The following is a 22,033-nucleotide window of genomic DNA, read 5'->3' as shown; positions in this document are numbered from 1 at the left end:
AGCACTTCTCAGAACAAAGACAAGATACAAAATAAAACAAAAATGAAGACAAACAAAACAAAATAGGGAAACAGCTTACCTTGTCAGGAAACGCCGGCTTCTTTCCTGTAAGTAACAAATAGCAGGCAGGCCTTGAATACTTTATCAGCTAAGCATGAAGCATTAAAACATAGTTTGGGCGGCGGGGGCGGGGGCTCTGGGATGGCTCAGTCAGTTGAGCGACCAACTTCAGCTCAGGCCGTGATCTCACTGTGTGTGGCTTTGAGCCCCACATTGGGCTTTGCACTGACAGCACGGAGCCTGCTTCAGATTCTCTGTCTCCCTCTCTCTGCCCCTCCCTCACTCACGCTATCTCTCTCTCTCAGAAATAAACATTAAAACACAGTTTGCTGAAACCATAATCCGAGCGCCTGAGGGGTTGATTGGGTTTAAGCATTGAAGAATCGTAGACTTACAACCTGGAAGATCCCGATATAGAACAGCTAATTTTACAGGCTCAGAGAAATTAAGGGACTTGCCCAAGATCACACAGAGTGTGTACATACAAACAGTATTTTGGATTTCTGTGATTCTTTCAACATTTTATTTTATGTAACCGATGATAAGAAGGATTAATGTCTCGGCGATTTTATGCTTCTTTCACTGACTAAATGGGTTTTTTTGTTTTTTTGTTTTTTTGTTTTTTTTTGTATAGCCTACGTTTATTTCTGTATCTGAAATAAACCTATTTGCCACGGAGGGGTTAATTTTCCTCCAATCCTGTGGTACATTTGACATTATATAAAGTATTACACTTACTTTCTGGAAAAACGTTGTTTGGAGAAGAGCATTTCAGGAGAGTCTCCTGGTAGAGTGTAAATCATTTTGTTTTAATTTTGTTGGGTTTTGTTTCTTTCTTCCTTTTACTTTTCTCTTGGAAAAGATGGCATGCAGGCTGAAGAAATTCTAGGTGAATCTGAGAACTCTTCATTGCAAAGTTATTCAAAGCAATTTATTTTTTTCTGTCTGAAATCCCTTCAAGTAGATTATGTCCTATGTCTTCAGTGAAATAAAAGTTCCATTTAACTGTATTCAACCAGATCTACCAGCAAATTCTGTATGCCTTGAACAAGTTACTTAAGGTCTTTGAGTCTCAATTTCCTCATCTGTAAAATCAGGATTATAGATCTAAAATGTATAGGTTTGGTGTTAGGAGCGGGTGACAATTTATATGCAGGGTCAGGCACATGACACATGGGTGCTGACAACTGCTAGATAGTTCTTTCTTTCCCTCCCTCCTATACCTCTGCACAGTTAACACCCTATGGTGAATGATGATATGATTTTCACAACTTGAGATACAGCCCAAGCCATGAAGAAGTCTTAAGAATCTTGTCCTACTATGAGGAACTCACTGCCCAGGGGTAGGCTGTTTTGGTGGTATAAGAAATGTGTATTATTCATAAAACTTTGCCTTAGGATGAAAACTCAACTTTACAGGGTTACCCAGAAAACCTATATTTATATTTTTAGGCTGAAGTAGATTTTCTTTTTAAAAAAAAATATCTTCTGATTTGTACAGATTCTCTGGGCACTGTCTCTGTTAAGAGTCTCTCTCTCTGTTAAGACTCAGAGCACTGTAAGAGGTTAGTTCTCTCAAAACATCATGAACAAGGAAATAATTCAAGAGTAGGTATGGTCAAGAAAGGGTGTATTTAATTTTTTTTTAAAAGAACCTTTTTAAGGGGCGCCTGGGTAGCTTAGTCTGTTAAGCATCTGACTTCGGCTCAGGTCATGACCTCTTGGTTCAAGAGTTTGAGCCCCGCAGCGGGCTCTGTGCTGACAGTTCAGATCCTGGAGCGTGCTTTAGATTCTGTGTCTCCCTCTCCCTCTCTGTTCTTCCCCTGCTTGCACTCTGTCTCTCTCTCTCAAAAATAAAGATTTAAAAAAAAATTTTTTTAACGTTTATTTATTTTTGAGACAGAGAGAGACAGAGCATGAATGGGGGAAGGGCAGAGAGAGGGGGAGACACAGAATCCGAAACAGGCTCCAGGCTCTGAGCTGTCAGCACAGAGCCCAACGCAGGGCTCAAATTCAGACTACGAGATCATGACCTGAGCCGAAGTCGGATGCTCAACCGACTGAGCCACCCAGGCGCCCCAATAAATAAAGATTTTTTTTAAAAAATTTAAAAAAAAGAATCTTTTTAAAAGATAACCTTTGTTCAGGAGGTGACTCTGAAGGATTTGATGTCAGTATTCCACTCTCCTGACGCTTTGACTTACGGTCGTAAGCACACCTAGAGACTGAAGTTGAATCTCTCTTCCTTTTCACATAATTTGAATAGCCCTGTGCAGCAGACCGCTGTAAACTCAAGTAACCCACACAGTTTCGCATGAGTCATCAGAGCTGTGGTGCAGTTCAGGGAAAAGCAGCAAGCAGGAGCCTCATATCCAAGAACTGAAATTCATTTGCGGACAGAGAGGAACCTTAGGTTACAAAAGCCTAAATGCCTTGCTCAGAGTGCAGGTCAGGAAGGTTGAGTGGGGCTGGGATTTGGGGATCCTTGTCCCTCAAGGCTTGTAGCTCCTTCCCCAGGACCCCCTACCCATATCAAGGGAAATCCAGGGTCTCCAACTACAGCATGATGTGGTAGAAAAGAGTACCCTGCATTGAAGTCAAAAAGACATAGGTTCAAATCCTGAACCTAGTTATGTAAATTTGGAAAAATTATTCAACCTCTCATCATCTACAAAGTGGGGGTCATAATACACCTCCTTTGTTGGGTTGGTGTGAGGATAATGTAGGTAAATTATTTTTGGTAGGTAAAACACTTGGCCCATAGTAGGTGCTCAATAAATGGTAGCTAAGTTTTAGAATTGAATTGAAAATAGCTTTATTTAGAGGTAGCTGTGATCCAAGAACACTCTAGGTCAATTCTGGAGGAAAAGGACTGTCGGATACCCACAGTTGGATCAATTGCACGTGTACAACAATAAATAATCCTTACGTTTGAATAGCACCTTAGAGTTTTATAAAGCAGTTCCTCCTTACAGAACAGCCACCTGACAAAGAAGGGGACAACTCTGAAAACCTACGGTCCCTGTGGTCAGTAAGCTGGTAGGTAGCAGCCAAGGCAGTTGACAACAGCTCTCCCGGACCTCCTGTCTCTGCCCAGTTCCTCCCCCTGCGCTACGAAGCCCCCTGCACCATCTGTCAGGAGGACAATGAGATATGTGTACACATCACACCCGTGAAGAAGCAGGCCTAGCACAGGGCTGACAGCAGGAGCTCTGCAGTCAGTCTGATCTCCACTTGGGTCTCTACCCCCATCACTTGGTGGGTGAGTGATTTGGGAAAGTTAACTCTTTGTGCCTCAGTTGCCCCATCTGTGAAATGAGGACGATTCTAATAGTCCCGCTTTACAGTACCCTTATGATTGCGGGCAGACATGTGTAAATCACACCGTAAGCACTCTATACATATTGGCCTCTGTTACAACGCATCGAATAGAGTGATACCAACCTAGTGTGAAGGGCTCTCTGTCAAATGGGGCTAACGAACGATCGAGGGGAGGTTTCGTGCTTCTGTCTATGGAAGGAGCAGGGACTGGAAGGGAAAAAGACTGAAGTCAATTAAAAGAAGAAGGAAGTTGGCTGGGGGTGAGGGAACGGGTACTCTGGTGGGCAAGAAAGGAAAGGCCCCCGTACTTACGCTTTGCTGGTTTATGGTTTCTACTTCTGCTAGGCTCTTCGTGGTTGGGCTGGGGTGGGGGGAGTGGCTGTTTAAAAAAGGGCCACATGTTAGGCAGTATCTCATGACGACACATCCACAAGTCCTGGTGGTCTTATCCCCCCAAATCTCACTCTGCTCACTTTCTTTATCTCCGTTTCTCACCTGGATAGTAGCCTGTTACCTGAGCTCTCCATCCCACACTCTTCCATCTGGGGTACTGAGCATGTCACTCCCCTGCCAAGCTCTCGAGTGGCCCCTATCATACTGGGAACACAGTAGCAACTGGCAGTGTGCCTTCACTTCCAACCCTCTTAGACTCCTCTCTCCGGTGCACACTGGGCTCCCACTCTAAACATCTTCTTGTAGTTCCTGCAAAATCTCAAGTTCATGCCCTCTTTCTCATCTTGGTATTTGTGTTTTCCTCTGCCTAGAATTCTCTTTCCCCAGCTCCTGTTACCACCGACTCATTCTGTCCAGCTCAGTGTTACCTCCCCACCCATCATCAAGTTATTGGGTTTTCTGTCTCCCCTAACCACACGTTACTACTCAAATTGTCTTGCGTATACATCTGTTTACTTGTTTAGTATCTGCCTCCCCCTACCAGAATTGAACCTTTCTAAAAGCAGGGACCTTATTTGCCTTGTTCATGCTCTATTCCCAGCAGCTAGAACACTGCCTGGCAGAGACTAGCGGCTAATCTTTTGACTGAATGAGTGAATTCTTCATCCCAATAGTGAAGGTGGATGCCTTCAGATTTCAAAGCAAAATGCATTTGTAGATCAATGTAGCTCTGAGCCCCCTTTGCAAGAAAACTGCACGAGCAAGAAGAAGCCATCTATGCTTGAATGAAAGGTCCCAAAGGTGGTGTGGTCTGCCTTTTGAGCTTTTGGGGAAATACATTGTCTTCCTCCTACTAGCCCTGACACTTTGACATTTGCCACCGCTGTTAAAGTGCTCAGATCCCTTATGAAGAGAACACATTTCCAGATATTGACACATTAGCCTGAAATTCTCTGGGTGTCTCTTAATTGGACCTACAGGACCTGGGACTGTAAGCTTGAAGAAAGAGGAAAGGGGGTTTGCTGCCTCTCTCTTTACTCTTGGGTTCACTGCATTGTAAACCGGTGGAATTTCCGCCTTCTGCCAGCAGGTGGCGCACGTCTCGCAGGCGAGAGATGGAGCCAGGGACCCAGGCAATAGCAGTAGGGGCCGTAGACTTAGCCTAGGTCCTTCAGAGTTTATTTCACAGTTTATGTTTATTTCAAAGGTAGGAAATAATAGCACACTGAATAGTAGAAGGAGACCTTTTATTATACAAGTAGTTTAAATTGTTTGTGGTAAAAAGAAAATGCCGATGATATGCACTATGACGAGAATGAAAATCTCTGTGAGTGCTGGGGTTTGCATGTTCCCCGCCTATATATAACCCTCTCATACTGGTCAGCACTGGGTGAAGATACGTATACTCTTCCCTTCTTTCTGGCAAAGGAGGGATCAGAGTGGACACAGCACCAGGGAAGAAAGTGAGGAGGCCTACCGCGTGGCTCCGGCCTGCAGGTGGAGGAGGGAGCACGGCCATTGGTCTCTGCGGGGGCACTGGCGGCTGCTGCGGGACTTTGCTGGAGGGGGGCCGGTCTGCAGAAAGGCAAGGGCAGTAGGGCAGTGAGATGAGAGCGGAAATGCCACACTGAGATAAGTGTGGATTGTCCCGGAGCAGCTGACCCTGCGCCCGGCTCTGAGCACCTGTGGGCTCTGGAGGCCCCATCCCGCAGACCCTCACCGGTGCCAACGCCGGCCTGCCTGGGTCACTCACACACACACACGCGCACACACACCCAGGGGCGCCCCATCCCGCAGACCCCCACCAGTATCAACACCAGCCTGCCTGGGTCACTCACACACACACACACACACACACACACACACACACCAGGGGCGCCCCATCCCGCAGACCCCCACCAGTGCCAATGCCGGCCTGCCTGGGTCACTCACACACACACACACACACACACACACACACCCAGGGGCGCCCCATCCCGCAGACCCCCATCAGTGCCAATGCCGGCCTGCCTGGGTCACTCTCACACACACACGCGCGCACACACACACACACACACACACCCAGGGGCGCCCCATCCCGCAGTCCCCCACCAGTGCCAACGCCGGCCTGCCTGGGTCACTCACACACACACATACACAGCCTCCAGGACAGGGTTAAGTGGGCTCTCATGGTTCATGGGGATTGTGGGTCCCCTCCTTCCCCTCACAATGCTCTGGGCTGACCTCCCCTGTCACTTCCTCCTTTTGCTCATCTCTTCCCTTAAAGGGAGGGCCGGTCACCAACTCCTTTCACGGAATCACAGACTCTTTTTTTTTTTTTTGGTAAGATTTTATTTTAATTAATCTCTACACTCAACATGGGGCTCCAATTTATAACCCGAGATCAGGAATCACAGGCACCACCGACTGAGCCAGCCAGGTGCCCCCTAATCTCAGACTCTGGACTGGTTACTTGGACTTGCTCTGGACAGAAGCTCACAGTATTCGGATCCCACTGAAGTATCCCAGGGCCGAGTTGATAGGCTGGCTATGTCCCTCCCTTTTGGAGGAGGAAAGGCCAGGCCAGGACTGTAACTGAGGGCCTCCTTACACTTTGTGCCCCCCGGGGCCTCCGTTGCCACACCACAGTCCCAGCCTTGGAGAGGTATTGCTCTTCCACAGAGAGTGGGGCTCCGAACTAGGACATGCCTGGTCTAACCTCACGCCTCTACACTTGCTGGCCAGCTCTCACTCCTCTGACATGGCTCCTTCCAGCTCAGAGCCTCTGCAAGGCTGTTCCTACTGTTGAAAATATCCACCCTCACTTCTCCTATCCACCCCCACTCCATTCAGCTGCTAAATTTCAGCTTAAATCCCATACCCTAAGGGCAGCAAGCCCAGACGAGGCACATGCCCCAGCCTTATCTCCCGCACTTGCCTCCCTGCGTATATATCAGTATATATCATATCGTGGTTTAATTAAGTCATTTGTGCCCCATTTGTTTGATGTTACCTCACCCACCGGACGGTGAGTTCTTTTGGGTGAGGACTGTCTTCTTCACTCTGTGTCTCCATTACCAGCACATACGAGGCACTCAACAACTTAATTATCCATTTCTTCTCTGGGCCTCAGTTTCCCTGTATATGAAACAGGCTTGATAATTTTTCCCCATATCACACAGTGTGCTTCAAAACACAAAATGAAATGACAAAGTGTTTGTGAGAGGGCTTGAAAATGGCGAAAGTGTTGTATGGCATAACGGATAAGAGGTACCAATCTTTTTGTGACACAGGTCATCAACTTTCTAGCTGACTCTTTGAGCCTCGGCTCTACAAGAGGGCGCAGACTTATTTTCTGTCACCACCGCGCCTGGAGTGTAAGCCCCACGAGGTAAGGGCTATAGTCTTCTTTCCTGACGATTTCAAATGTCAGCATTTAGAATGATGCCTGGCTCGCAATAGGAGATCAGTAATTTTTGTTGAATGGAAAAATGAATGAATGAGGGAGAAACAGGCTGATAGGAACAGACCGACAAGAAAAATCTTAAATACTGTTCACAAATTTTTGAGTCAGGATCCAGCCCCCTCAGTATCGTTCTGTTTACTGTGGCGGTTTGTGGATGGAAGTGCCGTGTATCTAGGAGTTGCTCAAAAGATGGGCAACGGGGAGGCGTTCCTGAGTACCTAAGTAGTGCACAAAATGAATTGTTACTGCCAAATACCTTTCCGTGGCAGTTCAGTGCCCGTATCAGCCCCCACAGGCAACAATTTGTCTGTAATATTTAAAATCATTGAGGAGGGCACCTTTTGGGATGAGCACTGGGTGTTGTATGGAAACCAATTTGGCAATAGATTTCATATTAAAATATGAAAATATTTTATAAATATAAAAAATACAAAAAATAAAATCTTGACAGCAAAGCTCTGGGGTCTGTGTGTGGTTATTATCCTATTCACAGATGAGGAAATTGAGGCCCAGAGAGGTGGAGTCACTTGCCCGAAGCCACACAGCCGGTAAGGAGCCGAGCTGGCGTTGGCGGGCACTTTTGAGCTGCACGGGCGGGGCGGGCTGCCAGGGCCTTACCGATGTACATGGAGTTGGAGTTGGAGAAAGGCTTGGCAGGCAGGATGGAGTTCTGCAAAGCCTCCTCATCATTGGAGGGCGGTGGCTCATAATCCGCATCGTCTTCCACGGGCGCCCCTTCCTCCTCCTCGTTGGGGGACTCGTAGTCACCCTCGTCCTCCCCCTCCTCATCGTCATTGGGGCTTTCATAGTCATCTTCTTCCTACCAACACAGTGACAGGGACGGCCCAGTTTGTACAGGCTCCGTGATACCCATGTGCCTGCATCGACTCTCTCTCTGCCAGTACTAGGACGGTCACTCCCATTTTACAGGTAAGGACACTGAGGTTGGGCGTACAAATCATAGGGCTAGCAAGTCGTGGATTTGGGGTCTCTGTCAAGGCCCTTAGACCACGAGGCGAGTGCATTTTCCTCTGCACCTTTTTGCACAAGAGACAGAAGCAAAAGAAATGAGGAGGACACTGGAAGAGAGGGGTGAGAGAAGCTGGCTCTGTGTGGAGTAAACATGTTTTTTATTCCAGGCATCACCAAGAGGAAGTCTAAATGCCTGGAGCATTTGTGATGTCGCTGGTTAATTGTCAGTTCTGTCTTAGTGTGCCTGTGCTCCAAACATTTCTTCTCATTATAATCTAGTGCAGTGTTGAAGGCCATGCTAATGGGGAAACCAGATAACCAAAGCCTGTTAATTAGAAGGCAGATAAATTGTGTCTGAAAGGGGAGAGTCAGGGCTGTGCTATTCTCTTTGCTGAGAGCTGAACGTATGGAAACACCAGCCTATTATTCATGACATCTGACACTGAGTTTAAAGCTGCTTTTTGGGAAGAGACTCTCTTTCTAAATTTTAAACTTTCTGTTGTATTTTATGTGTGCTTCTTTGTGGGCCTCAGGGAGAGTGAGCCCTGGGGACTGAGTGGTTGCCTTTGAGGTAGCTCATGAAAGCGGACAGTCACCGTAATGGTTTCCCAAGCAGAGGTGGCACCATCAGCCGCCGAGCGACACATGCCTTATCACTCTCATGCCAAAGTCAGGTGGGTAATAAATGAGCCCAGGGCAGTTCTCTAAAGTCAAGGGCAGCATGGAAAGAAGCAGCAGGAAGTTGCATGTTGATGAGGAAAGGTGTGTACCAATATCCTAGAAATCCTCACAGCTTTGCTAAGTGACTTAAGAAAGACTGTCTCCATTGCTCTATTGAAGACTGCTGTGTTCATGTTTGATCGAGGAATATTTTTTTAAATATGGGAAGGAAAAGCGAGGTTGAGTATCCTTCCTGAACTCTGAGAAAGTCTTCATGCCATCTTTTGTGTTCCTGTAACTTGAGAGCAGGGGATGGAACCCCTGAGTCAGGGAACTTGGGAACAGTGGCCTCCACCTCTATCCGGGCCCTACCGACTGCCCTTGACTGACAGAGGAATCCCTAGATTGTCTCAGCCTGCACACCTCAGCCTCATTGCTCCTGCTTTGGACCAGCCTTTACCCTGGAGGTCTTTCTCACAGCAGACTTTTCTCTCACTTTGAGAACAGTGGGGTTTCCCCCATGATTTGTCTCCTAAATGTGCATATCCTAATCATATTCTGCCGTGTGTATGCGTGATCTATGCTGTGAAGTGCTCACAGAAGTGGGTTCTTTATCTCTACCCCACCCACCCCATGCCCTGTGCAGGCCTGAGTATGTATTGGAATGCATGAGTGTTGAGGCAGCACTCATGGAAAGCCTCTGTTCACAGAGAGGGTGAAGGACACTAGCCGCAGGCTGGGCTCCCACCCAGAAGGGACCAAATGGCAAGCAGTGGCCAAGATACAGCTTCTGTGCAAAACTGTAAATGGTTTAGGTGAATCTCTGGTCTATTTTCCCTTTTGTACAAAATAATCTGTCCAATCCTTTGTCTTTTTGTAGAAAGCACAGACTTAGCTAGCATTTTTTCAAATTCTGTGCTTCCTTTTGCCAGACTCCCAATAGGACAAGGAATGTTTTATCTGCTTCCTGAAGGCACTGAGGCAGCTGCTTACCAGAAAGACCACTAGACTGAGGGTCAGGCCACCTGAGTCCCAGGCCTGCCTGTAATTAGCTGTGTGGCTCTACATAAGTCCTGTTCTCCACTGGGCCCAGCCGCTCCCTCTGTAGAATGAAACACAGTGGGCTAGGGCCATAATAGCATTCTTAGCCAGAGCCCAGCTTCATGCGGTGACAGTGGATGCAGTGTTCTGGGGAGAGGACATCCAGAGTTCCTCAGACTCTCCAAGGGGTCACCGTGACCCCTCAAACATAAAACCCAATTGGTTTGGACCTTCCCTGAGGCCTTTTTCGGGCTAATAATGATTCTGAAATCTCTTTCCTTCTGTTTCACCAGTGGGGACTTAAGTCCTATAAGAAAAGCTATTTTTTAAAATGTCTTAATGTTTATTTATTCTGAGGGAGAGAGAGACAGAGAAAGAGAGAGAGAGTGAGCAGGGGAGGGGCAGAGAGAGGGAGACAGAGGATCCCAAGCAGGCTCTGCACTGATACGCAGAGCTCAATGTGGGGCTCGGACCCACAAACTGTGAGATCAGGACCCTAAGCCAAAATCAAGAGTCAGACACTTAACCGAGCCATCCAGGTGCACCTATAATAAAAGCTATTTTAAAGCTACTTTAGTGTAGACCGCTTAGGGGAGGGAGTTGGGGGAAGGCCCTGCTGTGGGGGTGATAATAGTTAATAACGGTATGATCTGTGAACTGCTGTCCATGGGCCAAGTCCGGCCCACCATCTGTTTTTGCAAATAAAGGTTTATTGGCACACAGCCAAGCACAACTGTTCCGATATCATCTATGGCTTTTTTTGTGCTACAAGAGCAGAGGTGAGTGGATGCGCTGGAGGTCGTGTGGATGGCAAAGTTGGAAATATTTACTATCTGACCTTCATAGAACATATCTTACGTGCCCTCCCCCTGCCGCCACCAGCGGGGATACTGGCATCTTGTTAGAGGACTTGCTTGTTTTGGCATTGTGTTAGTTCCTTATTACAAAGGTGCTCTGGAAATTTCTATAAGGGTGGGAGACGAGCCCACACTGTACTCACAAAGGATGACCAGCCCCCGTTGTCTTCTTCATGGCTTTCTGTGAAAGGAGATAACACCATCATCAGTACCAAAGGAAGCCTTTAGCAAAAAAGTCAGAGCAGCACCCCATCTGATATGTTCTCATCCCCCTGTCCATCCCAGGCTTCCATCCTACCTTTGATGTACCTGGGGGTTAGTTTAGCATCAGCTCTAGAGTTTCTACCTGAGCAGTTCATTCTACCAGAGGGAAGAAGTTGTTCTCAACCTTTCACTACGTAACAGTCACTGGGGACCCATCCCGAAAGCCTCTGATTCAGCAGGGCTGGGTGGGGCCCAGGGATCTGCCCTGTAACACGGTACAATTTAACAGTTGAAAACTGCTTTAAAGACCCAGAAGCAGGGGCACTGGCTTCGCTCAGGTGCTCAGTCAGAACCTGGGTCCTCCTATGCCTTGCCACAGAGTTCTTCATTTTAGATCTGCAGAGGGTCCCAGCTCAGCAGGGGCCAAAACCCAGGTCCCTGGCATAGTAAGATCTCTCCTGCTCTCCATTTGGACCCAAACCTCTCTCTGAGTGAGAACTGCCTGGCAGGCAAATGAGTAAGACCAGCAGACAGAAGGGAAGTATCTGTCACCTCCCAATGCATCACTCTTAGCCCTGACACCTTTACCTGTCTCTTCAGGAAACCGCTGGACTTGGGGTCTGCAAAGGCAAATGGCATTGCGTTAATGGTGCTGCTGATGTAGGGGCATTTCCTTCTCCCTCAGTCCAGCCCTACAAGAGCAGCTCCCAGCAGCAGGGGGTATGTCTCCCCACCCAAGACTGGTGTCCTTGTTGCTTTGCTTCCCCGGGCCAGGCTGCCCGAAAATTCTGGAAACGATCAAAGTCACATTGGTGGTGTAACTGGGGGCTTGTGACTGTCTGACTTTCCAGGGGAAGTTTCCCTGAAGTCCCAGACCCAGGGGCAGGATGTAAGTCAGAGAAGGGAAACTCTCCATCCCTTCCTGGGCACCAGCTTCAAGCCCCTGGGACTGAAGGAGTGTCCACATATCAAAAATTCGGGCAAAAACAGTCCTGTGCCTTCCATTTAAGGTTCAGCTTGGGTTTGGAAATTCTTTGGGTTTCGTCACAGTGACACTGGACCCTTGGCTTCCCCACTCACTTGCGTGTGAAAATGCTCCTTCTTTCTTCATTCTTGTTGATTTCTTGACTTAACTTACTGAGAATCCTAGGAGATGAATGACAAATAAGGTGACTAAATCATCCTCTTGTCCCTCCAGCCAAACCTTCCCATGAGTCTTGGAGTTCCCTTATCTGTGTAATCTCGGACATCCTGGCCAAGCATGACCAGCCTCCTCTGGCCTCCAGCCAGTCCCCTCTGCAGGGGCCTCTGCTCCTCACTTCCTCCCAGAACTTGCCAACTTCATCCCCTTGCAGTCACTGCTCCTGTGCCCGAGGCCCTCTGTGCTGGCTCACCTCCTCAGTGAGGCTCAAAGACCCTCTGTGAAGACTAGTCAGCTCTCACCTGGCTCCCTTCTCTGAAATCCTGTAGCCTTGCCTCCTGGACATGACTACCGTGTACTTTCTTGTCTTACTGCTCCTGGGGCTGAGGTCCCCTGACACTTGGCTTAATGTCGTCGTGGTGATGGCAGGCCTCCAGGAACCTCGAACCATCTGATACCTGGAGGAACCAGCTGCTTGTCACAGAGCTTGACGGGAGCCCTGGTGAGCTGTTCTTTGGCCTGTATCTCCTTTTATTCTCCCCTCTCTGACTCCTCAGTGACATGGATTTTCATAAATTTGGAGAAGCATTTCCAGTCAGGGCACATCTTGCAAAGTGGGAGGACTCCTTGATTCATCCATGTCCCGAGACCAACCTCGGCCAGGAACCTTGGAGATACTCTTAGTCCTTGGGGGTTGGGAGCTAGCAAATCCTCAACTCCAGAACAGAGAGGGCTTTTCACGAACAGGACTGCACCTCCAGCACACCCTAGCAGTAAGTGTCCAGTCCGTGGGGGTCTCTCAAATCTCCAGTACAAGAGACTCCAGCCTCCCTTTGCACCCACCACTGAGACCAAGAAAGCCCTCATTAGTAAACAGGCTCAGTATTTCTGAGAGATTTGGGGACAACTGGGAGGAGCCTCAGAGATGATCTAATTCATGTCATTTTTTAGATGAGGCCACAAGGGCACCTGGTGCTCAGTCCAGTTGAGCGTCTGACTTTGGCTCAGGTCATGATCTCATGGCCTGTGAGTTTGAGCCCCGCGTCGGGCTCTGTGCTGACAGCCCAGAGCCTGGAGCCTGCTTCAGATTCTGTATCTCCTTCTCTCTCTGCCCCTCCCCTGCTCACGCTCTGTCTCTCTCTCAAAAATAAATAAATAAATTTATAGGATGAGGCCACAGAGGCTCAGACAAAGGAAGGGATTGGCCAAAGGAGTGGGTAGTGATAAAGCCACCCCCTCCCAGAAAACACATCCTGCCCCAGAAGCCAGGCTCCCTAATTACCAGGGCAGCATATTTTAACATCCCACAACCTTGTGTTAATTTTCATTATGCTACAAGCTTCCCAGGAGCCGACACGATTGAGCCTGTGGCCCATTCCGAGAATGAGCCAGTATCTACATTCCTTCTGTTAAGTGACCATCTCAAGGTAACTAGTTTGGCCTAAACAAAATAGCTAAGTTGGCAAAGGTGGTCCTTAGCATCCACTACCACCTGCTTCCCTCATCACGCCCCCAGTCTCCCCAACCCCCGCTTCTCTGTGGTCCAGGACACTGCTGCTCTCAGCCCTTCTCCCTCATTAGAATGACAGGATAAATTTATAAACACACTGGGACTTAAGAGGACGGAGAAGGAGAGAGGGCAATGTTCCGTCCTCCACTGTAATGTCACTGTTGGGATTTCACACTGCCCGGACTGGGGAGATGCTTTAAAGCAGGGGCGGGGACTCACAGTGGCCTCCTGATTACGCCACGCCACCGGAACACTTGTGACACTCTTCTTTGTTTCCTCTACCGATATTTTGAGAAGAAGATGGGAGTCCCTCTCCACCCTCGTCGGACAGGTGGGATGGACGGCTCCCACAGAGCCACAGGGGGAGGCTTGCTGGTACCCTGCCTCCTGGCCGGGTCCGGCAGTGGTGGCCACAGCAGCCACTCCCACGCAGGCACGCCTTCATTCAACAATACGCATTGAGGGCCTTCAGAGTGCCAGCACCTCTGCTGAGACCTCAAGAGGCCTCACTGAATAAAGCAAAGGCCCATGATCTCACGGAGCTTACGTGCTAGTGGAGAGGGACGGATAAACAATGAACATTTAAGGAAGTGAAATTCTAAGGTATTGTGTATAGATACATGCAAGGGAGGTGGGGGCTGGGTGAGGGGGCAGGAATACACGGGTAGGGTGGGGTTGCAATTGAAAATGAGCAGGCCTCCCCACAGAGGTGACATTTCAGCAATGATCTGAAGAAGGGGGGACTAGGCCGCCCCTCAAAGTGCCCGTCCAGCAGCGCTTGGTAGGCTTTGACCAGCCCACACAGCTGCTTTGGTCCTGAAAAGACCTGCTCTCTCCAGTGTCTCTTCTCACCAGTATCTTTAACAGCCAGGCTAGAGGCTTCTGGGGCTCTAACTGGCTAAGGAAGGAAATGTCAAACCGCAGGCCCTGACAGAAGAACTGCGAAGAGGTGACAGAGAGCAGAGCAGGGCCCGCCCGGCCGGCTTGCAGCAAAACATGGGCTCCCAGGGTCCTCCTATTTGACAGGCATCAAAGGGCACCTTCCAAGCCAGCCGGGACCACTACTGAGGGGCGGGTGGGCAGGTGGCAGTGCTGACGGACAGGGCAGGTGCGTGGAAGCTGTGTGTGAACCTTCAAAGTTGTCCCCCACTCTCACACCCTCGGAGAACCACGTGACAGTGAGTGGCCGGAGGTGACTCATTCCTCCTCCCCACAAATGCCAGGCCTCACTCAGCAGCAGGGCTGGGTGGCGGGTAGACATGGTTCTCTCTGCTTTGCCTTGTTTTAGGGATAAACTGGCTGCTAAATTGGGGCTGAACCGTCTGACAGGAAGTCAAGCCTTGTAGCAAGGTGTTTCCAGCACAGTTGCAGCCCTAGGTTGCTGTGTGATAGGGGCCAGTCTTTGACTTCTCAGCCACAGGCCTTTCCTGGTGATGTTAGAAGACAGATGCGGGTCTTTGTCCCGAGTCTGACTGCAACGTCCTGCCCCATAAGCAGTGCCTACTGGATGACCACGGCAAGGCATTTGTCCTCCCTAGGCTCCAGTTCCTCAGCAGCAAAATAAGAGGGATAGCCCTGGTTAGGGAATCCCGACCAGCCTGACTGCCAGAATTACATGTGTGCACCTGCTATAAACACAGATTACCAGCTCACTGTAGACTTAGCCTATCAGAGCCTACATGGGGGAGGCCTGGGAGCAGAGATACCAATGAGTTTCCTGGGTGACTCCTACAGTCTCAAAAGGTCGTGAAATCAATCTTGTTATTCTTTGTATTCCTGGAACTTTGTTTTTAATTTTAAGGAGGAGGAGGAGGAGAAGGATGAGGAGAAGGAAGAAAGGAGAGGAAAGGGAGGAGCTGGAGGAGGAGAGGAAGAGGAGGATATGGAGGAGGAGATAGAGGAGGAGGAGATGGGGGAGGAGGAGATGGAGGGAGAGAGGAAGGGGGAGGAGGGAGAGGAGCTGGAGGAGGAGGAGATGGGGGAGGAGGAGGAGGAGGAGGAGGTGGAGGGAGAGGGGAAGGGGGAGGAGGGAGAGGAGCTGGAGGAGGAGAAGGAAGAGGAGGACATGGAGGAGGAGATAGAGGAGGAGGAGATGGGGGAGGAGGAGATGGAGGGAGAGAGGAAGGGGGAGGAGGGAGAGGAGCTGGAGGAGGAAGAGATGGGGGAGGAGGAGGAGGAGGAGGAGATGGAGGGAGAGGGGAAGGGGGAGGAGAAGGTGGAGGATGAGGAGGAGGAGATGGAGGGAGAGGAGACAGGGGAGGAGGAGATGGGTGACGGGAAGATGGGGAAGGGGGAGGTGGGGGAGGGGAAGGCGGGGAAGGGGGAGGTGAATGAGGAGGAGGAGACGATGGGAGGAGAAGAGATGAGAGAGGAGGATGTGGAGGAGGAGAAGGTGGAGGAGAAGCTAGATAAGGAGGAGATAGAGGAAGGACGGAAAGAGGAGGAGAAGGTGGAGAATGTGGAGGAGGAGGTGGGGGAGGAGGAGGAGGTGGGGGAGGAGGAGGAGGTGAGGGAGGAGATGGGCTCCCTTTCAATGGTCCCTTGTGCTTTATCAAGGGTAAGTGGAGGCCCACTCTGGGTTTTGAAATCAACTTTGCTGGTCACAGAGAAGTAAGAAGGACAATTATAAAAGAAAGGCAGGCAGAAAGGGCAGGGAGGGAGGACGAGGAAGTAGGATAGAAAGTACCAGATCCCATAGAACACAGGAAGAGGAGACGTCCATCCAGGAACAGTCCCTCTGTGTGTCCTATATTTGTGGCAGGTGTCCTGTGGTGTTCACAGGCTTATAATACAAATGCATTGTTTGCCTCAGCTCCCCCAGGAAGAACTGAGAGAGCTTTCTCTCTCTCCTCCAGGCCCTCCCACAAGGAAGCCTTGCTCCCTCGACTCTGATTCCAGAGGGCACACTGGTGCCTCCCAGCAGAACACATTCCCAGGCCCAGAACAGGAGAAGCCTTTTGCTCGCTCTGTCCTCTCCTAGGGCCTCATCTCCAGCTCTCCGCCTATGTCACTGCCCTGCCTGTCCTCTGTCCCCGTGTCAGCCCCTCCCCCAGGGCACCCAGCGCACATTCACACTCTCCCTCTGGCTCTGCTCTGGCTTTTCATCCTTCTTTTTAAACTTTTTTTAATGTTTTATTTATTTTTGAGAGGAGAGACAGAGTGTGAGTGGGGGAGGGGCGAGAGAGAGGGAGACACAGAATCCAAAGCAGCTCCAGGCTCTGAGCTGTCAGCGCAGAGCCCGACGTGGGGCTTGAACTCATGGACCACGAGATCATGACCTGAGCTGAAGCTGGTGCTTAACCGACTGAGCCACCCAGGCACCCCTGCTTTTCATCCTTCTTTAAAGGATGTCCCACTTCTAAGGGTCTTCCTCCTTGAACCAAGAGCCAAACCTCTGGAAGGTCTGTCCTCGTAACTTGAAAAGCCAGGTGTGGGTCCTGGGACTCAGGAAGGTGCCTTTTGCCACCATCTCAGGCCTCAGGAGAGAATCATGTGTGGTAGGAAGCAAAAGTTGGAGGGCCTGGCGTGGTCTCCCCCGCTTCTCAGCCTTGGACCCCCCGATAATTTTACATGTAGTATTTACTTGGGCTTCACAATTATTTTGTGGTAGGCAAATTAAATTGTTCCCATTTTTACCACCCAAGAAAGTGAGGCGCTGGAGAGAGGCACTTGTCAATGGCTACGTGAGCAGTTTTACTGTGGGGGCTGATCTAGGAAGTCAAGTTTCTGTACTTGCTTTCGGGGAGAAGGAGTGACGTCAGTTGAGAGGAGGCCCTTCTCATGTGGGGAGGACTGGCTACCTGGTCAGGGAGGAGCCAATGAATGTGAGAGGGAAGGAGAAGGGCAGACAGCCTGTCATCTGGCAATTCTGCTGAGGCTTGGTCACTTCTTTAAGGAGCACAAGAAGGCCTATTTCCGCTGGGTCCCTCCCTCCGGCTGCCTCTGTCTCTCTTCCCTGTCCACTGTATCTTAGGTATGCTGTCTCTGCTATGAGGAGACCGACAGCTTCATCAGGAGGGTGGACGAAATAAAACAGGTATTACCGCATCACCCCCTCTGATGGGATCTCAGCTTTTTCCCAGCTAATTCCACTATCGGTAATGGGTACAGTGGGAACTCATGATATAAAGAGACTCATCCAACACTATCTGTTGCATACACCGTGACCCCCATCAACTCCCTTCTCCTTATCTTTAGTTTATACTACGGATTTAAATATAAAATTCATAAAATTTTAAAAATAAACCCAAACAGGCATCATCAGATTTTAACCTGTTCTTCTCTACTGATTTAACCAGATAATGCTCAGCTATGCCATGGGTCTTAAGACCATCCCTATAAGGGAAGCTTTGTTGTTTTATTAAAAAACTCTCCTCCATTACAGCATCCAGGGTGTCTCTGGGAGAAACTGTCCAAGAGAGTAGCTGATACTGTATTTGCAGACAAAGCCTTCCTCACCAGAATCTGCCTTCTTACAAATCCATTTAATAGAGTTTTTTTTTTTTCTTTTTTTTAAGCATGGGAGAAGAAAATCAAGATATTCAGAGGAGCATAATCTTGTTTTGGTCTGCTGTACATAAACACAATTTCTTTCCCATAGCCCTTCAGGGTAATGATTATGGCAAATGAACCTATGTACAAGGGAATGAAACAAATCAGCATTGAATATCTATATGCATCCAGGGCACCACCAGGCAGCTTACATGGGCTGCCTCCTTTATAACCCAGCAGTGCCTAAGAGTTAGTTCGTTTCCCTTCTACAGATGAGACAGGCACAGAGGGTTGATGGGATTTCCCCCAGGTCCTATGGCTGGTGGGAGGCAGAGCCCACTTTGGAACGTGGCTCTCCCTTGCTCCAAAGTCCATGCCTTTCTAGTCTCTAATCCTCCCCCTTTCGCAGGATAGAATGATTCGTAAAAACAGAATGGTACTCATTGGGATTTTCCATAAGATAACAGGAATAGCTAACATTTCTTCAGGGCATATTATTATTTCCTCTAACCTTCCCACTAACTCTTTGAGGTAGGCTTTATTATTATCCCCATTTTACAGATGAGGAAGCTGAGGCTCAGGGAACTCAGATAACTTGTCCACAGACTCACAGCTGGTGAATGGAAGAATTGGGTCTCAAGTAGTCAGACCTCAGAGCCTGTACTTTTACTCACTAAGCTCTTCTGTCTGCCTGTTCATACCTAAAATTATAACCTTTAAAAGAGTGAGTCGCACGGTCACATTCCTTTATTTTAGAGACTGGGAAAGTGAGAGTAGACTAGGGACTCTTCCCAGGCACAGAGCTCATTAGAAGTAGAACTGGAATTGGTGCTTCTTATACACGTCTGCCAAGAGGGACAGTCATGCTTAGAATCACCACATCAGGGCAGCAGGGACCTTCCTTAGATTCCTCCCTCTCTACTCCCCATTCACCTTCATGTTCCACGGGCAGGTCCATAGCTTGTCTGGGGCACACATGCACACGTTGGAGAGGGATTTTGTTCCAGTTTTCAAATAGCTAAAGAAATACCCCAGCCCTACCACACCCGCAGCGTGTGAGTGTTTACAATCACTAACCGAAAACCACTTCTCACCCCGCCTCCTTCTCCAGGCACTCAGGCATAGCTCCAGACATCCACTGAGCTCAGCCTTAAGATAAAAAAGGATCTTCCAAGCTGAAAGGGCCTTCCTTATCTCTTTCCTTCCACTGCTCTGATTAAATCCCCTCTGGCCTGATCCCTGCGTCTTCAGGGGCCACAGCCCTCGCTGAGGCTCCTATCTCGTTAGCAGGGTCATGTCCATCACCCCCTAGCTGGCTGTCATGCCACAGGCTGGGCCCTCCATCTTTCACACTGGCTAGAGAAAGCCAAGACACCAGCTTTACCTTCGCGTTCTCCCTGTTGCACTCGCCTCCACACCCCTCCTAGGCTCCTTAGGATAGCTCACAGGACCCTTCTAAACTGTGACTAGTCACTGCAGCCTCTTTGTTTTGTGTGCCCCATGTGCATGCCCCAGTTGCTCTGGCCCACTTGTAGATTCATTAAACTCCCTGGTGCCTGTGCCTTTGCAATATAGTCCCCATTCCTAGAACGTCCTTCAACCCATTCTTTATCTGACCATTCCTGGTATATGTCAAGACCCTTTCCTGCCTTCCCAAAGTCTTCCCCGAATGCCAAGGGGAAAACGACTCCTGCCCTCCTACTCCCAGTGAACGTGCCCATGCATGTGCCCCAGCACCGTTAATCAATCATGGTATGATTGCTTTGTATATCTGACCCTCCCACTAGAATGTGAGTGTCCTGCAGTGGGGATTCTGTCCCTTATGTATCTATAGCCTGAGTAATTAACAAGGGTCTGACGTTAAATCGGCGTCTAGTAGCAGTTCATTAAATGAGTGAAGTATTAGTGTTTCATGGGGACCAGGAGATGCAAACCCAACTGCTCTCAAGGAGCATATATATATATATATATATATAGCATAAAATACATATTGTATAAATATATACAAAATACATATTGTATAAATATACTATATATATTATATAAATATGTATATATATATATATAAATATATTGCATAAATATATTTATTACATATGTTTATTATGTATACTAAGAATATATTACATAAAACGGAGATTTCTAGTGCCTTTTGATAAGTTCAAAGATGGCACATCATCAGGTCCATACGGACTGGCACGGAGTGGCTGCAGCTCTCTCGGGAGGGAAAATATTCCGATTTTCCACAATCTCCACCACTCCCTAATTCTTCACCGACAACGCGGCTTAGTGCTGATGACCTCTTTTGACACCATAATTGTGCTATTATGTTTGTGATAGTGGAGAAATATTTCTTCATACCCATATTCTATTCAAAGGTGGTGAAATGAAGGAGAAATTGATAGGACTTTGTATGGCTCAAGACGGCCCATTTTACACATTTATATCACCTGCCTGGCTCGGGTAAGCTTTTGAGTCCGGAAGACCCTTGCTAGAGGGATGAAAACACACGGCGCAAAGCGCGTGATGCATCTTCTCCCGTCTGCACCCACCCCAGACCTCAGTAACGCGTCACGCTCTCCCTTCCTCAGGATTCTTCTCAGTACAGTGGCCCTGGCAGCCATTCCCAAGCAACAGGTAGCGACAGACAGAATGATGTCCGTTGCCGCTCTTCATCGGGTCCAACTCTCTCATGGCCAAGAGCTGGAGACTGTGGTCCAGAAAACTTAAGCAATCACTAATCTGATGATGACGCCCTCGTGGAACGGATCTCGTGCCGCCGGTGCCCAAGCCACCCCACAGGGAGAGAGGAAATGAAGACGTGGCTCACAGTCAGGCTTGGCTTTGGCAAGAGCTGCCAACACACCAACTGGGCTGGATCTGTTACTTTCTTTTTTCTTTCAACTTATCACGTATCACTTCTCTCTCCCGTGCCCCGCACTTGCCTCTATAGCCTTCCTGTTCACTTTCCTAGTTCAAATCAACCGTGACAGATTAACTGACTCAGCTATCCCTGGGCTACATCCCATTCCAGCCTCAGTTCCCCAAAACACTCAAGGAATCGGGGGGAGTACTTACGGCACCCGGAGCTTAGGGAACTTCTGGATGTCATTTTCTGTCAGGTTCTGAAACGAAGACACGGGCAGGTTACAACCCATAGGAGGGGCCTTGGGCCAGGTGAGGAGAGGGAGGTGTGAAACAGGGAGTCGTGGGCCTTCAGCTGAGTGAAGGGTACACCTCCCCCACCTACCCAAAGCCCAGCTTCCAGATGTTGCGTAAAAACCTGTGGGCCTGGTGTTGCTGCATCTACGTTTTCAAAGGGAATCCCCAACTCTGGATTTTAGGTGAAATTTCCTGAGTTCTAAATATCGACAAATAACTTTAAATGAAGCAAACAAACAACCACGCACCGTGAGAGCTAAACTGTGAAGCCAAACCACTCGTCTCGTGAGCCGAATTTGGCCATGCTGTGACCTCTTGCCTAGGCTCTTACCCCAGACTTCAGGGTCCCTCTCAGTTTCCATATGCAGGAGCTGTGAGAAGCCAGCCTGGAGAAGGAATCTGTGCCCTGATACCACCAAAAGCCTCTCTCATCAGGGTTAGTGGTAGGATTCAATAAAGAGGCTTTCCTGAGGGAACAGAGAAGGGAAAGGAGAAAGGAACTCATATTTGTGAAGAACTGACTCTGGGCCTCTGCCTTGCTAGCACCTCGACTAATCTTCACATCAGTCCTGTGATTTAGGAAGTATCAGCGTCCCCATTTTATAGGTGAGAAAGCCGAGGCCCTGGGATGTTGAGGGAATTTTAGCTTATGGGTGATGGAGCTGAGACTGGAACCTTGCCCTGTGATACCTGTGATCGATTTTCTCCCTGCAAATTTCTCTCTTCCCACATCTGATCCCTTTGAGGGACCCGCTGGCCCATGCTGGAGGGGAGGA

General features: G+C 48.9%; 1 protein-coding gene across 1 annotated transcript in view; it reads right to left on the bottom strand.

The window, feature by feature from the left end:
• LCP2 (lymphocyte cytosolic protein 2) overlaps window positions 1–21,777 on the bottom strand; it is a 36,993-nt gene extending 15,216 nt beyond the window's left edge. Inside the window, exons 1-10 of the mRNA XM_030327724.1 lie at window positions 21,589–21,777; window positions 21,174–21,220; window positions 12,034–12,099; window positions 11,542–11,573; window positions 10,893–10,930; window positions 7,838–8,039; window positions 5,252–5,349; window positions 3,694–3,760; window positions 3,505–3,588; window positions 80–105 (exon numbers count right to left, since the gene is read on the bottom strand). Coding sequence (XP_030183584.1) covers window positions 80–105; window positions 3,505–3,588; window positions 3,694–3,760; window positions 5,252–5,349; window positions 7,838–8,039; window positions 10,893–10,930; window positions 11,542–11,573; window positions 12,034–12,099; window positions 21,174–21,220; window positions 21,589–21,762 — 834 coding nt within the window. The 5' untranslated portion in view covers window positions 21,763–21,777. The remainder of the gene's footprint in view (window positions 1–79; window positions 106–3,504; window positions 3,589–3,693; window positions 3,761–5,251; window positions 5,350–7,837; window positions 8,040–10,892; window positions 10,931–11,541; window positions 11,574–12,033; window positions 12,100–21,173; window positions 21,221–21,588) is intronic.
• Window positions 21,778–22,033: the final 256 nt, after the last annotated feature.

This window comes from Lynx canadensis, chromosome A1, assembly GCF_007474595.2.
Source record: "Lynx canadensis isolate LIC74 chromosome A1, mLynCan4.pri.v2, whole genome shotgun sequence".
In the NCBI taxonomy this organism is placed as follows: domain Eukaryota; kingdom Metazoa; phylum Chordata; class Mammalia; order Carnivora; family Felidae; genus Lynx; species Lynx canadensis.
Note: the sequence above shows the minus strand (reverse complement) of the source record. Positions and strands in the feature narration are given on the sequence as shown.